The sequence below is a fragment of the Trichechus manatus genome, unplaced genomic scaffold (assembly GCF_000243295.1).
Source record: "Trichechus manatus latirostris isolate Lorelei unplaced genomic scaffold, TriManLat1.0 scaffold00148, whole genome shotgun sequence".
Lineage (NCBI taxonomy): Eukaryota > Metazoa > Chordata > Mammalia > Sirenia > Trichechidae > Trichechus > Trichechus manatus.
Window position 1 is genome coordinate 1467638 of NW_004444084.1, and position 18556 is coordinate 1486193.

Genomic DNA, 18556 nt, shown 5'->3' on the forward strand with positions numbered 1-18556 from the left:
GTAGAAAGAAGAGGGTAGGGGACGGAATAAAAAAGAAAGAAAATAGTATTATGACTTTGGTTAGTTCAAAGTGGTAAAAGATCTATAGAATTTCTGGCAACTCAATTCCCAGGATAGCAGCTTTATTGCTTTCTTTTTATTATATCCAAAGCCAGTTATTAGTGGATAAACAAAGCTTAGATTTCTAAACCTATTCCTAGGTAACAACCATTCCTTCTTAAACAAAATCACCCAAACAGCCATGTTTTAATGTCCATTTAGCTCAGTTTAGCTGCAATTAAAGACAAATTACTTTATTGAGCAAGTAGAGCTCAACCAGGACAATTATTATTATCCCAAAATTGATTTAAATCAGAAGTGGTGAAGAGCTGAGACAGAAGGCAAAACTAGTGTGGACTAGCAGAGCAAGTAAACTTAAGGCTGGAAGATAGAGAAGGGGAATATTCTAAAAGATCGGATGCACTGAAATTGATGCTGCAAGCTATTATATCTTTCTAAAAGAAGAATTGAGAGGAAGCTATGGAGCACTAATACAAAATTGCTTCAGTCAGAAATATGTTATTTTCTATTTTTATATTCCTTAAGAATTTCATAATTTATATTTATAATACTATGCTATTAATAAACATCAAAACCAGTAGTTACCTCCCAAGAGAGACTTTTAACTTGGTCTATATTCTTTGAGTCTTTTATTCACGTATAATTTGGATATATAAAACAAAATGGTAATAAAATTAGAAAACTAGGCTGTTTCTAGAAATCATAGAAAATCTTAAATAACAAGCAGATTTGGAAAAAAAAGAGAACTTCTGGATTGAAAAAATACAATCATTAAAATGTAAAACTTTAATAGCAGATTAAATTTAGCTGAAGAGAGAATGAGTTAACTGGAAGACAAATCTGTAGAATTTATTCAGAAGGCATGACACAGAAGGAAAAAAAAGAATTGGAAAATATGAGAAAGAAGTTTCAACACGCGACGAACAGAGAGAAAAGGTGTAACATGTATCTCATCAGAGTTCCAGAAGAGACAGTAAGGCAGAGTCAATATTTAAAGCATAACTGATATTGCAAGTACTGATAAGTAACACTAATCAGAATTCAAGAAGCCCAATGAATCTTAAGAAAAGTTTTTAAAAAAATGATTGAAAGAATGAAAAGTAATCCACACTGAAACTCATCAAACTGCAGAACGCTAAGGCAAAGAGATCTTAAAAGCAGCAAGAAAGACATGACTGATCAAAGCAGCAAAAACTGACATCTTAGCAACAAATAGAAACCAGAAGGGAGTGGAATTATATCTTGCTAAATCTCCAATACAGTATGAGACAATAATAATCTAGATTTCTAGACCTTTTGAGAATGAAGGTGAGTTAAAGGCATTTTCACATAATTAATAACTCAGAGTTTACCCCTAAAAGGATCTACCTTAAAAAAATTCTAAAGACTGCACTTCAGGCAGAAGCAAAGTGACACCAAATGGAATGTCTGAAACGTAAGAAGGAATATAGAATAATGAAAATGATAAATATGGGGAAAATCCAAACAAACATTGAGTGTCAGCAAGAAAAAAGACTAAAATATACAACAATAACTGAATATAAATTTGAAGTTGGGTATAGTGTCCTAAACTCTTGAATTTTTTGAGGCAGATAAACCAAAAACCAAACCAGTTGCCATCAAGTCGATTCCAGTAATAGCGACCCTATAAGGCAGAGTAGGGCGGCCCCATAGGGTTTCCAAGGGTTTCCAAATTAGTGTAATTTTTATGGAAGCAGATTGCCATATCTTTCTCCTGCAGAGGGGATAGCAAATGGGTTCAAACTGCCAACTTTTCGGTTAGCAGCCAAGTGCTTAACCACTGTGCCACCAGGGTTATTGAAAGGTGGAAAATATACTGAATTTAACTTCATAAACTAAGTATGTACAATAAAACAGCTGGGATAATCACTAAAATAGTGGAAAAGAAGTGTATAATATAAACTAGGGGAGAGAAAAATGAAACAAAATAATCTGTTCAAAAGAAGACCAAAAAAACACTGAAAAAAAAGTAGGACAAATACAAAGCATAACATATGATAATATATATTATTAATCCAAATTAATATAAATAGACTAAAAGTTCCAGTTAAAAAGCAAAGGTTTTCAGGCTGGATAAAATAAACAAAATCCAGCTATAGACTCTTTTTCTTTTTTTAATATATAAAGCACAGCTATGGAGAAATCAAACCACATATTGCATTGGACAACTCTACTATAAAAGACCTCTTTAAAGTGTTAAAAAGCAAAGATGTCAGTTTGAGAACTAAAAGTGTGCCTGACCCAAGCCATGGTGTTTTCAATTGCCTCATATGCATGTGAAAGCTGGGTAATGAATAAGGAAGACTGAGGCAGAACTGATGCATTTGAATTACAGTATTAGTTAAGAATATTGAATATACCATGGATTGCCAGAAGAACAAACAGAATTATCTAGAAAGAAGTACAGCCAGAACACTCTTTAGAAGTGAGGATGGCAAGACTTCATCTCACGTACTTTCGACATGTCATCAGGAGGGACTAGTCACTGGAGAAGGATATCAGGCTTGGTAAAGTAGAGGGTCAGCAAAAAACAGGAAGACCCTCAACAAGACGGACTGACACAGTGGCTACAATAATGGGCTCAAACATAGCAATGAATGTGAGGATGGCTCAGGACCAGGCAGTGTTTCGTTCTGTTGTACACAGAGTAACTATGAGTCGGAAGCAACTCTACGGAACCTAACAACAAGACAGCTACAGAGTCTTTATAAGAGACGTTCATAAAAAATAAAAATTCATAAAGGTAAAAATATGAAATAAGATATATCTAGCCAATCATAACTAAAAGAAAGCTAATTCAGATTAGTATTATAAGAAAAAAATACAAGCTAAAATCAAATATATATGGTATATATTCAAATATATATTTGATTTTGAACAAACCATTTTTAAAAGTTTATCTAAAGGACATAATTTGTGCATAGAAGTGGATAATACCAGAATATACATACTTTTCAAACACAATATGAACCATTTAAAAAAAAAAAATGACCACAAACTGGGCCATAAAACAAGTCTTGAAATATTTCAAAAAATTAGTGTTGTAAATTCACATTCTCTGATCACAATGTAGTTATGATAGAAATCAATAATTAAAAGGTAGCTAGGAAAGTGATGTATTTTGAAAATTCAGAGACTTCGAAATGAAAAATCAACCATAGAAGACAAAATCATAATGGCATTTAGAAAATATTTAAAACTGAAAACCAAAACCCAAACCCACTGCTATCGAGTCGATTCTGGATAGAGTGGAACTGCCTCGTAGGGTTTCCAAGGCTATAATCTTTATGGAAGCAGACTGTCACATCCTTCCCCCCAGAGTGGCTGGTGGGTTCAAACCACTGACCTTTTGATTAGCAGCTGAGAGCTTTAACCACTGTGCCACCAGGGCTCCTATTTAAAACTGTACAAATATTTAAAACTGAAGATATAAATATCAAAATTTGTAGGATACAGCTAAAATAGTACTCAGTGAGAAATTTATAGCCTTCAGTACTTAAATTAAGAAAAAGAGGGTGGCAAAGCCACTGAATTAATCACCCAAATCAAGATGCAGAACATTAGAAAAAGAACAGAATAAAACCAAAGAAAGTACAAAAGAAAGAGCACACCCGATCATTGGATAGGAGGTATTATCTCTCACCTCCAAATCTAATCATTTTGATTATCCTTTTCCAAATTATTCCACTGCCATTAACATAAAGTCACTGCCCCCTCAGCTTCTCATCTAACCTTTCAAGATGATGTTGTCAATTTGTTCCCACACAGATAAATCTTTGACCGAGCTCAATGCCCAAGGCAGACATACTTTACTAATTAGGCTAAACGGTTGCTTGGTTCAAAGCTGACTTCCGGCAACAGTTTTGGTTTGAGGTTTAAAGATCATCTCAGGGCAATAGTGAAATTAAGCTATTCTGAACCTACAAGTTTAATTTAAAAGATACACAAACCTACTTACAAATCTGGACACAGAAATAATTCTAAAAAATTAGTTACTGGTTCAACTCTTGCTCAGAAAAAACCCATCCCCTGTTTTTCGCTTGACAAATTCTATCAGCCTAAAAGAGATTGTTTTATATGCACCTCTTATCATACGGGTAATTTATGTGAGAATTAATGGGAGTTCTGAAGCCATATAAAGTAAATGTAAATTGGTCAGAATGTCAGTAATTCTCAATAGTTTTCACCATCAACCAAGTATTACAAATTGCTGGTTGGCAGCTGGTGTGCAATAAAAATACTAAAGCATGAACTGACCTTTCAAATGTATACATGCAGAATATAAAATGAAATTAGGCTCTTTATGTATTATACTTTTGAATATTTTGTTTCTCAAATTGTTATTTTTCAAACACTATTTCACTACATATTCCACAAAAATATGAGATATTAAGTTATGCATCTGAATAATTTAATAGATGATATAATAATATATGACTTAGTCTTAACTTTCAAGCATGAAAGGTTAAATTAATAAAAGATCTTGAATATGAAGATGTCATAAGCAATACTAGAGGTTGTTACACCAAACTTTTAAAAATCTAGAAATTTTTAAAGAAATAACAAGAATGATAATTATGTTTAATCCATATAGAGTACACATTTTGAAGTGTTCACATCTGTTTTTTATAGACCCATACAATAACTCTGTGAAAACTGATTCTATTTTTGAAATGTCTTTTGACTCTTCTCTTACTCTATATCACACTATCATAATACTCAATAACGTCCCCGATCATATTGCTCTTAGAACATTACAACTTCCTCTTTACTGGTTTTCAGGCCTCTGCCGTCTTCTTTGGCTGCTAACCAAAAGGTCGGCAGTTCAAATCCACCAGCCGCTCCTTGGAAATCCTATGAGGCAGTTCTACTCTGTCCTATAGGGTTGCTATGAGTCAGAATTGACTTGACAGCAACAGACTTGGTTTGGGTGTTTTTTAGTGTCTTTTTAACCTAATCCACTGTTTATACCATCTTCAGTTTTGCCTTTATAAAAGACAGATCTTTTCACATCACCTTCTCACCCTCTTCTTATTACCTTTGTGGCCTCCACACTACCGACAAAATAAAGCCGAATCACTCCAGAACGTCATAAAGCCCTTCTATCCTGTTTCTAATAAACCTTTTTGCTCTTAAACCTCACCATGTACTCTGAGCATCCTTCATTCAGTCAGGCTAGAATAGCAAACATGGCATACTTTCCCCTCTCTCCATAATATCATTCCCTCTTTTTTGCCTAGAGAATTTCTTACTCACCATGTAACCTCCTTGACTTCCTGTCAGTAGAATTAACCAATTCCCTCATTGTGATAACCTGTACTATAGAACTTCCACATTTTTTTTGTATATTATATTGTTATCATCTTTTAGTAAATCACTAGCACCTAACATAATGCCTAGCATACAGCAGTACCTCGATAGATATTTGAGGAATTAATGAATGAATGAGTAAATGAACAAATGAATGCAGGTAAGAGGTATTATTTCTTTTTTACACATTAAAAAAAAAGATAGGAAGAACAAACTCAAAAGTGATCCAGTCAAGGTCTAGTAGTTACTAATGGGGAAAAATTAGGACCTGGTGACTCCCTAGTATTTACTTTTCATAAAAATTCACTTACGTTCAATATTTAAGTGTAATTATTCTTTTAAATTTAGCCCATAGTTAACTATAACCTGATAAAAATAATGATGAAAAACTCTTTTAAACAGGAATGTGGCATTCAGATCTTTCATTAGAAACATTTACGTGCATGAGTATTAAACCTCCAAAAAATAAAGGAATTCCTATTTATTCAAGTGCCATACCTTATGGAAACTATTACACGACTTATAAATTAACTACTATAAACATGCAAAGGGAAATGAGTGACAGCTAGGAAGGCTTCTGGAACTGTGGAGTTTTTACCTGGCCTTTGCTGGATTTGCGTAACAAGGGGATTACAGGAGAAGGAAATAGCATTTAGAAAGGCCTCACAGACAGAATTAACCATGGTTTGTTCATCTAACACAGACCTGCCTTAACACAGAAGAGACTTTGAAGGTTGGATATGGAGACATGTTGTAGAACAAAAGAACAAAATCAAAGATTTTATTTAGGAAAATCAATGTGATAATGATATGAAGGATGTTTTGGAGGAGGTAGACATTAGAAGAAAAGTTACATTTGAAATTTTCTGCAATAATCCATTAAAGAAAGAATACAAGTTCGAAGCATGGCAATAGTTGTGGGAAAGAAATGGAAGGAATAAACACACAAAACATTACAGCAGGATGAAGTGCTACATATTTGATAGATTAATTTGACTATCATGCATTTAATCTAATGATAACTTTTAAAATAATTAATATTTTACAAATAAAATCAATAAATTTTCTATAGAGTTAAATTGGAGTTAAAAAAGTTATGCTTGTTTCTGGACAAAATGGCAAACTGTCTCCTTTTTTTGAATTCTGTTTGGCAAAACAAGAGAATGTTGAACCCAGAAGCTGGCACAACAAAAATGGGAAACCTCTGGAAGACAGAAGTGTTTGAGTACTTGTAATCAGGAGGTTATGGTAACCCACAACTGAAGAGGGCTGGGTGCCATGGCTGGGACCAGGCTAGGGAGAGATCTGGGTTGTGTCTCTTCACCACTGTACACCATGTCATAACTTTAGAGGCGAAAAATAGCAGTATCAAGTGTCAGCCATAGGTAGCAGGATATCATCAGGTACATGGAGTACAGCTGTTATGGCAAACAGATTGAAATAGGTATTATGTAGACAGGTTGCCTCTTGGGATTCAGATCTTTCAGAGTGTCAAACAGAATGGATACAAAAACAACAAAAACAAAACACCTATGCATATTACAGTGAAATTTAAGGAGATCAGACATAGAATATTCTACAGGGAAAAAACACATCACTTACAAAGAAATAAGAATCAGATTAACAGTAAATTTCAGCAAAAATACAAATGAGTAATGTTTTCTAAGATTTCAAAGGAAAGAATTGGGAAGCTAAAAGTGGATTTGTAGCTACACTCAATATCAGCTAAACGTGAAGATGAAAATATAAAGACATTCTCAGAGGCAAAAATCCTCAGAAATGTTAATGTGCAAAGATTAACATTTTAAAATGTTTTGGAATTGGCTTAAAAGTAGAGGTTACTTCCTCTAAGCCAGACCCCTGATTCTTTTCATTTCAATGAGACACAAACTTAAGAATGCTGAGAAAACAGTTTAATAGAGTCACATGCTGTTTAATTCCCCCTTTAAAAACAATGCCCAAACTATATTAATTTGGTTTTAGCCCTCCACTTGACAGTAAAAACCTGAAGTATCTAAGCGGTCCTAGCCATCACAGTGGTCTGGCAATCTACCCCCGAGGTAGAGTCTCCCAAGGGCCTGGCCCATAAACCCATTTTGAGTTAAGTGAATTGATTTCTCCTTAAACAAATGGGAAAGCCTTTCTTTAAGTAGGGTGAGATAAGGCAGCCAGTCCTACAGTGAAAGAACTTGAAAGAGTGAACTTACATATATTATACTCACATGGAAAATGAAAATAGCAAAGTGACCTCTGGCATACCTATAAACAGTGTTCATAAATTTATCAACACCCTCTGTTTGTATGACGTGAAGGGACTTGGGAGTGGGGACAGGGCACGTGGGGCAGGATGAAGTTGAGTTAGAGATGTAGAAAGAATGTTTAGGATTACTGAAATCGACTATTATAAATATTTGGATCTTACTAACCAAAAAAACCCAAAAAAGTTTAAGTTTTAATGAACTGAGAAGAATTTCCTGAATTGCATGTGTCCATTTCGCAAAAAAAGAAGGGGAAAGAATTACCTCTATCCAGTGAAAATGTAACAAGTAGCCTCACATGCTACAAAAGCAACTGCTTCTCCAAGATATGGAGAAGAAGAAGTTCATTATTTGTGTTTCGTATATTCATACTGGGGTTAACTGCTGTGTGTAAGAATGTAAGAGATTAGTGTTATTTTTGTTTTAGATTTTTTAAGTGGAATTATATAACCAAATGACCACCAAAATAACCCCCAAAGACTTGCACAATAATCAAAAGAATTAAAAAATAAAACAACCTATGCTTATAGAATAAGAATATTACTTAAATTCTAGTTAATATTATATTCAGTCTGATCTCTGTTACACAATGTCACACTACTGAAGACAGTGTAGCAAATTATAAGTGTCAGAGAGAATAGAAACAAGATAAAATGCTAAACTCAACTAGACCTTCTCTAGATCTTGATTTTGCTACTTATCCAAAGATGAACTAATCATACTTCGTTTTGTATAATAAAAACAATAATAAAGCTAACATTTTTTGAGCGCCTTTTATGTAACAGGCACAATTACAACTACTTTATTTTATACTTGTGACAATTTTAGGAAGTAGCAGTATTCCTACACCACAAATTTCATTATTATCTTTTATAGTTTTTACTATTGTAAGAACAAAAAAATAAAACAAGCTATTGCTAACAACAACCTGGATTGCCAAAATATTAGCAAAAATTACCGTTAAAGTTATAGCTATAATTAAATAGTAAAATGGCTTTTTTACATTCAACTTTTTTCCTTTGATAAAGGCAACAACAATAACAAAGAAAAAACTAAGTTTCCATCTTATAAATAAGATATTAAGTGATCTGCTAAAAATGGGAGTAGGTCTCCAAGATATCTGACACACAAAACCAATATAAAATTTTTCACAGTAATACAGTAAAAATTGTTTAAGATTTCCTTTCAGTTTCTATTGATTTAGTGAAAAAATGATGACACTAACAAGTATTCTAAAAGTAAAAGCTACTGGAATCACAAAATACATTTAAAAAAAAAAACAAAACTCTAAGCCTGATAAAGCAGTATACATACATGAGCACTCACACACATACAAATGTATATAATGAAATATTGCACATTTTAGACAATAGAACAACACTAAAAGTAGTTAACATTTATTCAGAACTCAAATATCAATCATTAATTAAAAATAAGGATCATCTTTCTGGCTAGAGAAGTAATTCACTTTAAACAATTTTATTAATATTCAGTTAAAAACTCCCTTAAAGTTCAATTTAATTAGGATTCTAATGTGATCCATTATATTAAATGAAGTTACATTTCTCTATAGACTTATATTCTTTAATTAGGGCAAGCTCCTTTGCTAATTACATCTTTAAGATAAATACCAGAAAAATTATGCCACTCTTCTAGATTTATTGTTTATTTATCAAAGGGATATCAAATAGAGACTTTAGAGCAATTTTATCCTAATATTATCTTTAAAATCTGTATTATTAATAATACCTACTATTTAGTGAGCACTTACCATGGGCTAGGCACAGTTCTAAGAGCTTTACAAGTATTAACCAATTTAGTCCTTCAACAATATATTATTATTATTCACAGAGCAGGCAACTGCCCAGAGTTGCAAGTGAAGGTGGCAGAGCTGGGATTTTACTAGGCAGTATGGTTCCACACACCATGATTTTAACAACTACACTATACTGCATTAAAAATGAATGGTAAATAGAACTACCTTATGACCCAGCAATTCCACTCATAGGCATGAACCCAAAAGACTTGAAAGCCGAGACTCAAACAGACACTTGCACACTAATATTCACTGCAGCACTATTCACAATAGCCAAAAGGTGGAAACAACCTAAATGCCCATAAACAGATGAATGGATAAACAAAATGTTGTACATACATACAATGGAATACTACTTAGATAGTAAGAGAAATGAAGTCTTGACGCATGCTACAGTATAGATGGAGCTTGAAGACATTATCTGAGTAACATAAGTCAATCACAAAAGGACAAATATTCTATGACCTCATTTATATAAAAAGATAAGAAAAGGAAATGTACAGAAACCAAAGTTTATTAGTCGTTATCAGGGGTGGGAGGAAGGGAAAAAGGGGTGGTTATTGCTTATGGAGTACTGAATTTCAGTTTACAGTGATAAAAAAATCACATTGATTAAGGGTTGGGTTGCAACCAATTAATGTAATTGTTGTCAATAAGTTGTACACCTCTAAAAAGTTGAACTGGCAAAAGTTGTGTGATAGATACATTAACAACAATGACCAAAAAAAAAAAAAAGAAAGATTAGCTGCTGAGGCTGTTTAGGTTACAACCAAACACCTCATGGGATTTGGTTTCTTCATTTGGAGGTTTAGGGTCATGGTTTCATGCGACATCCTAGCTAATTGGCCTAATAACATGTTGTGTTTCTGTTTTACCTCCTAGTTTGTTACATTGCCTGAATGAACAACTGCCACCTTTGCCATGACACAAGAATAAACTGGATGGTGCCTGGCTACCACTACTGTACATTTTGATCAAAGATTCTATAGAAGAATCCTGATCAAAAGGGGGGAAATGAAGAACAGAATTTAAAATTCTCATGGTCTGGAGCTATGAAGGCTGGATGAACCTCTGAAACTATTGCCCTGAGATAATCTTTAAACCTTAAGCCAAAAATATCCCTGAAGTCTTAAAATCAAACATAGTTTAGCTTAACTAGTAAAGAATGTCTGCCTTGAGCACTGTGCTGTTTTAAGATTGATATATATGGGATCAAACTGACAATGGCAACTCGAAAGATTAGATAGGAAACTTAGGGGACAGTAAGTTTATGTTAATGGGGGAGGAACAACTCAGAACGGGGGGTGAGAATGCTTGCACAATTTGAAGAATGTAATCAATGTGAATTACACATGTAGAAACTGCTGAATAGGTATATGTTCTGCTGTGTATATCCCCAACAACAAAAATAAAATAAATTATAAAAACAAAAAAAAAGAATGGTAAAAAACATTTTCTCTCCTATTTAAAATAAAAGTTTTTATTATCTCACCTGTATGATTTTATAATAAATAAAACAATGGATTAAACTAAAAAGTACATGAAAAACCACATTTTTTTAATGAAAAAAAAAGTAGAACACTTTTTTTCTATTCTTAGTCATAAAACTTTCTCCCATGAGTTTTTGGGAGCCTTTGGCTGGGAAGAGACAAGGAAGGATATTCTCCTAGAGCCTTCAGGGAGAGTGTGGCCCTGCCAACACTTTAATTCTGACTTCTAGCCTCCAGAACTGGGAGAAAATAAATGTTTAAGCCACCAGTTCGTGGTACTTCATTACAACAGCCCTAGGAAACTAATATACTGGTAGGTCTCCTTTCCAAGTCACCCATAAACATACCCTAAATATACAGAGTTCCTCTAAACCTAATAGTTCTAATTAAGGAAAAAAGGGGGGTGGAGAGGGCAGATAAACTGAGTATAGAGAAAACTACTTTAAAATAACTAAAATACGCTACATTTTATCTCTGTCATGAAAAACAGTTTGAAAAAGTTTGTGAGAGCTACAGAAACACTAAGGTTTACTAAACAAGGTATATCAAAAAAGAACTTGGGACAAAATCAAGCAAAAACTTGGCAAGATGTCAGTATATTTAAATTAAATGTCTATTATATCATCTACAGAATAGATATAGAAAGACTAAATTGGAACAAGGATACCTAGCAGTGTTGTAGCACCCTATTTGGTTTAGTAAGTAAAAGAAAAAAAAACAAAAGATCAGGAAGTTTAAACTTGATTGTTTGAACAGCATTCAAATAAGACATTATGATCAGCTAAATGGAATAGCTCAAGCTATATCAATAGTTATAAAAGGTGAGAAGAACACTTCATATATCCTTCCTGAGCTAATAATTAAAAAAGAAACAAACAAACCAAAAAAACGTGTAATTGCTGACATGGTGGGAATTCTACGTAGTCAGTAGCAAGGACCAAAGAGCAAGGCAAAATTAAGCCATTAGAAGGTTTCACATTTACAGAAGCAGTAATATTACATTATCCTGAATCTCTGAAAGAAAATTCAGGGTTTTTAAAAATATATTTTAAGACAGGAAGTTTCCATATTTATCACCGATCCTTTGTTTCTGTTTTTTTGAATGTTTTAAAGAAGTTTGCTTAATTCTTCAGCATCTTCGACTATTTCCTCTACTGGATCATCCCCATTACCTACAAGCACTCCAGTACTTCCTACAAGCACTACAAAGCACTTCCACCGTTAAGAAGAAGACACCCTGGGTCCCATATACTGATCATCTTATTTTTCTGCTTTCTTCTATAGCACACTTATAGAAAGAGCTGCGTATACATACTGCCTTCACCTTCTTGCCTCATATTCACTCTACTTAGCCTTTCAAACCTAACCTCCAGTTCCCTTATTCCACCTAAACTTTTCTTGTTAAGGTCACCAAGGATTTCTATTCTGCAAATGCAGTGGTCATCTCTGCATTTTGCTCAACCTCTCACAAGTAATTTGATGCTTACTCCCATCGTTAATACTCTGGCCACTCCTTTCCTGACAGTAACTCTGATTTTTGGAATTCCTCAGGGCTCATTAGTGAGCTCTCTTTTCTCTCTCATTGTCTTCTCTCTCTCTTTCTAGCTGGCTGGCTCTCTTCTCTCTCTTTAGAAGATACAATGATTTCCCTTGACTTCAAATGCCCCCTAGATACTGACAATCCCCAAATGTACATAAACTAGCTCAAACATTTTTTTGAGTTCCACACGAGTATATCCAACTACCTATTAAATTAAACTCTTGGTCATCCCCTGGGGCATCACTGCCTACTCCACCCCTGCCCATGTAGAAACTTGTTATTCTCTCAGTGTTTCCTATTTCAGTAAATGGTGCCATCTCCACCCAGTCATTCAACCTAGAAAATCAACACATTCTTTTTATACTCCCACATCCAAATTCATGTTCAGGTTCTTTCAATAATACTTGCAGTATCTAACTTGAATGTACCCACTTCTTCACATCTGCTCTGCCACCATAGTCTGAATCACAATGAACTCTTACCTGGACTAATGCAAGATCCTCCTGACTATTCCCCTTACTTCCTATCTGACCTCACTCCAAACCTATTTCAACACAACAGCCATAAGCACTTCATTTCTTAAAGCTCTTCCAACAAGAATCTATCAACTTTATCATATTCCACTCTATTCCTTGTACTCTGTATATTCCAATCATACTGACTTCCTAACAGCTTTATTGAGTGTGTTAAACTCATTCACTTCTCAGAGATTTAGTGCATGCTGTGCCTTCTGCTTTTAATGGTCTTCCCCTCCGACTACATCTGGCTAGCTTCTTCTCATTGCTCACAACTCAGCTTCAATGTCACCTCTTAAGCAAGATACTCTTTAATTATCCAGTCTAAAATAGGCCTTCTCTCTCATCTTTTCTAATGGTTGGTAGCTGCTGCTGAGTTGTTTTCGACTCAAAGCAACCCATGTGACAGAGCAGAACTGCCCCAAAGGGTTTTCTTGGCTGCAATTTTTACAGAAGCAGATTGCCAGGTCTGTCTCCTGTGGAATCACTGGGTGGGTTCAAACCGTCAACCTTACGGATAGCAGCCAAGTGCTTAACAATTTGTGTCACCAGGGCTTCTTACTCTTTCTAAAAGAACCTGTCTTTTCCTTCCACAGCTTTCACAATAATTTATCACGACATACTTATTAGCTTGTTTACTTGTTTAATTTTTTTAATGTCTCTCTTATAAACTGACTGTAAACTTCACAGGGTAGGTACCATGATGCTTTTGTTCACAACAATCTCTGTATAGTTCCTAGCATAAAACCCCTGAAATACACTAACTGCTCCATTAAAATATTTTGAATGAATGACTGAATAACTACATAATTATATAAATAGTAAAGATAAATAATTTGCATTGGAATGGAACAATTGAAGTAATGGTCACGAATTATAAATCTTTATACCTTCAATAAAAATAAAATGATTAACAGAAAGCATTCACATATACCAGGCACTAGTATAAAAGCTTTACATATATTAACTCATTTAATCACCATGACATTCCTATGAAGTGAGTACTATCATTATCCCCATTTTACAGATAAGAGGACTGAGGCACAGAGATACTGAATAATTCTCTTATGTTACACAGCTAGTAAGTGCTAGAACTGAGATATGAACCCCAGCAGTCTGACTCTAGGAGTCCTTGGGTGGTACAAACAGTTAAGCGCTTGGCTACTAACTGAAAGGTTGGCAGTTCAAATCCACCCAGAGGTACCTTGGAAGAAAGGCCTGGTGATCTACTTCTGAAAGATCACAACCACTGAAAACCACATAGAGCCCAGTTCTACTCTGAAACACACAGGGTCGCCATGAGTCGGAATAGACACTACAGCAACTGGTTTGGTTTGGTTTGTAGTCTGCCTCTAGAAGCTATGTTCTTACCATGATGTTAGATCAGTGACGAACATTCAAAAGGCCCCTGGTGGCAAGCATAAGGACGATACACTCAGAATAAAGGTTGGCCATAACCAAGTGGGAGCCTTGGTGGCGCAGTGGTTAAGAGCTAAGGCTGATAACCAAAAGGCCAGCTGTTCAATTCCACCAGCTGCTCCTTGGAAACCCTAGGGGGCAGTTCTACGCTGTCCTATAGGTCGCTATGAGTCAGAATCAACTCACAGGCAATGGGTTTGGGTTTTTTTTTTTTTTTTGGTTACAACCAAGTGGGATGGCTGTAGGGGTGGAAACCAGCTGCATATCAGCCTTGGCTACACTGTTCAACAAATTTTCTTGACCCTTTTTACCAGAAGAGAAATAATAAAGTTATATTGGTTTCATTCCAGGGAATAAATCTCCATACCATAAGAATAAGAAACATAATACACTAATGGCTTTGGTTAGTAAGCAAGCAATTATTTTATGATCACAAAGATAAGTCAATTCCTGTTAATGAACTGCTTTTCCTTTGAACTCAGATTCCTTTCAAGACTTTCCCTTTAATGGTATTCACTGACTTTACAGCAAGAGGAGATAGAAGGTAGGAAGTGAGTAAAACATATGACAGGTATTGAAGATGACATAGCACATTACCAGGATAAGGCAAATTAACTGCTGACAGTGCTTCTTGAGCTTAGGCTCTCCTATTACCACTATTACTTCGATCTCTTTCAAGGATATTATATGTAGTCAGGGTAGACCAGTGCAAATTGTACCATTTTACCAACATGGGCAATTTTGGGATAAAACAGGAAAAAAACATAAAAAGAAAAAACAAAAAATCAGAAGAATATCCCACTACTTACCTGGTTTAGTTTCTTCCAGAGGTTGAGGACAGGAGAAAGCTCGTTAGACCAGATCTCTCTATCAAATTTGGAGCCAGCTGTTACTGACCTGCCCAAGATCCTCAACTGTGAAATAACCTGAATGAAGAAAATAATAAATAGCAATAGGAATAAACATAATTTTACCCAAACAGGGAGAAATAGCATAGGTATAAAACCAGTCATATTTCTTTACACAAATAAAGACCAAGTACATTAAAAACAGATTTTAATCCTGTACCTCTGTCCAGTTGGCTTCATATTTTAGTGATTTATCTAAGCAGTTAAAAAACAAAATAATTCTAAATTGAGAAAAAACATAATAAATTAATCTATTGTAATGGCTCTTGTCTGAAAAGCTGCTTCCTTACCCAGAAAGCTCTAATTATCTATTATCAATATTCTATTTGTATCTCCATTTGCTCATTTCCAAAATTCAGAATGTTTTTCAGATTGCCTGACTTAAACTCCATAATTTAAGAGTCGACAAATTAAATTGTTTTTAAAAAGAAGAAAATGACAAGAAAGTTAGTAAACAGTAAAAACTGTATAAAATGGTAAAGCAATTTTAATTAATTGTTGATTGATAAAAATTACTCATCAGTTTAAGTTTTAATGCTCTATATTAATTTTAATTGCCATTTCAATATTTCCTCTACAGTCAAGTCTCAGAAGAATTTCAGGTCATTTAGTTAAAGCTTCTCTCTCAGGGCCTATATATATGTGTGTGTGTGTGTGTGTGTGTGTGTGTGTATATACACACACAAATGTATATATGTATACACATTTGTGTATATATGTATACATTTGTGTATATATATACATTTGTGCATATATATGCACATTTGTACATATATATAAATTTGTACATATTTGTGTGTGTGTGTGTATATATATATATATATATATATACATATACACACAACCAGAAGCAAGAAAAACAATTATCCCCTATTTAGGACTTCCAGTTATGTAAAGTTATTGTTATTATCATCATCAACTGACTCATATTTTCTTTTCTAAAAAGTGTTTAATGGCTTCTCTTTCAAGAACATTAATTAACCTTCTGAATTATTAGCTAAGAATGATCCAGAATATTATCTCGTATGCTTCATGTTAGATTACAGATATCTATTGATTGTTCTTCACAAGTATTTCAACTGAATATTAGAATTGTGCTATCTCAGTTCTTATCTGACAAACAAAATAAATCTAAGAGAAAGACAGGCAGACGTCCTCTTAAACCAGTATTTTAAACCTCAACATTTGTGGCATGTTTACTTTTCTGATTTTACTTTTTGAGAGATATAAGCTGTTTTTCCTTTCTAACACATTCAGCTATATTTCACATATTGCTGGCTTCTTATATTAGTAAGGACCCCTGATGGTGCAGTGGTTAAGAGCTTGGCTACTAACCAAAATGTTGGCAGTTCGAATCCACCAGCTGCTCCTTGGAAATCCTATGGGGCAGTTCTAACTCATCCTATAGGGTTGCTACGAGTTAGAATTGACTTGAGGGCAGTGGGTTTGTTTTCTGTTGGGTTACATTTGTAAAGTTCATAATAAAACAAAGGCCATAAATCTTTTAGAATGAATGCACTAGTTAACTGTTAAATATCCACAATTATGTTATTAAATTCAAGTTATACTTAGGGCTTTTGACAAATTATCTAATTTAAAAAAAAATGTGATGATGTAGTGTTTCATTTTCTTTGTTTTTCGGATAAATTATTTTCATTTGCTCTTGCTGAACCCTACAATAGCATGTAATTTATCAGCTTTGATAGAACAAAAAACATCACTAGTTGGGAATCAGGACAAGTACTATTTTAACTCTGGTAACATGTGCTATCACTTATTTGTGGTTTAAACTTGCCAAATGACAAAAAACAAATAATACAAAGAGATTCCTGAAGAAAAAGGAGTTCAAATTTCTTTTATACATGATGTTAAAAACTATTTTAATTTTAAGAATAAAATGTTTACCAGCCTGAAAAGTTATGTTTTCTATCCTAGAAAATTAATCCTTGAGGTTTGCTTTCTTTTTTTAAAATATTTTATTGCGCTTTAGGTGAAAGTTTACACAGCAAATTAGTTTCCCACTCAATAACTCATACACAAATTGTTCCATGACAATGGCTGCAATTCCCACAATCTGTCAGCATTCTCCCCATTTCAACCCTGGGTTCCTCATTTCCATTCGTCTGGTTTCCCTGCCCCTTCCTGCCTTCTCATCGTTGCTTTTGGGCAAATGTTGCTCATTTGGCCTCACACAGTTGATTGCTCTAAGGAGCACATTCCTCACAAATGTTATTCTTTATTTTATAGGTCTGTCTATTATTTGTCTGAAAGGTGATCTCTGGGAGTGGCTTCAGTTCCAAGTTAGAAGGTGCACAGCACTGGAGTCTCCGGAGTTCCTCAAATCTCTATCAGACCAGTAAGTTGGGTCTTTTTTATGAATCTGAATTTTGTTCTACATTTTTCTCCCACTCTAACCAAGACCTACTATTGTGTTCCTGGTCAGAGCAGTCACTAGTAGCAGCCATGCGCCATCTAAATCTTCTGTCTCAGGCTGGAGGAGGATGTGGTTCATGTGTACCAATAGTCCTTTGGACTAATCGATTCCTTAAATCTTTGGTTTTCTTCACTCTCCTTTGCTCCAGACAGGAGAAGACCAATAGTTGTATCTTAGATGGTCACTCACAAGTCTTTAAGACTACAGACACTACCCACCAAAGTGGGATGTAGAACATTATTATCTTTATGAACTAAGTTATGTCAACTGACCTGGATATCTTTGAGACTATGGTCCCTAGCCCTCAAGGCCAGTAACTCAGTCCCATGAGGCATTTGGTTATGTCTAAGAAGTTTCCATAACTGTGCCCCCATGTGCTCTATTATATAAATGAATGTACACATAGCACATACAAATATGTATGTAAAATATCCACAACCATACCTACATATGCACTTGCGTGTACTCCCATACAACCTCCCACACCTATTTGGCATATATATCTACCTATGTAACCACTCATAAATTACTGTTTATTATTACAGGATTGTGTATGTTATAGTATTTACCATGTTGTTGTTAGGTGCCATCTAGGAAGTTCCGACTCACAGCCACCCTATGTACAACAGAATGAAACACTACCCAGTCCTGGGCCATGCTCAAAATCGTTGCTATATTTGAGCCCATCGTTGCAGCCATGGTGTCAATCTGTTTTGCCAAGGGGCTTCCTCTTTTTCACGCACCCTCTACTCTACCAAGCATGATGTCCTTCTCCAGGGACTGGT

At 34.6% G+C, this 18556-nt stretch overlaps 1 protein-coding gene across 2 annotated transcripts in view; it reads right to left on the reverse strand.

Annotated features, from left to right (window-relative positions):
* Nucleotides 1-18556, reverse strand: part of DYNC2H1 (dynein cytoplasmic 2 heavy chain 1) — a 376170-nt gene that overhangs the window by 101374 nt on the left and 256240 nt on the right. For both annotated transcript variants that reach the window (XM_004385852.2, XM_004385853.2), the window contains one exon: nt 15239-15355. In XM_004385852.2, the coding sequence (XP_004385909.1) occupies nt 15239-15355 (117 nt within the window). The remainder of the gene's footprint in view (nt 1-15238; nt 15356-18556) is intronic.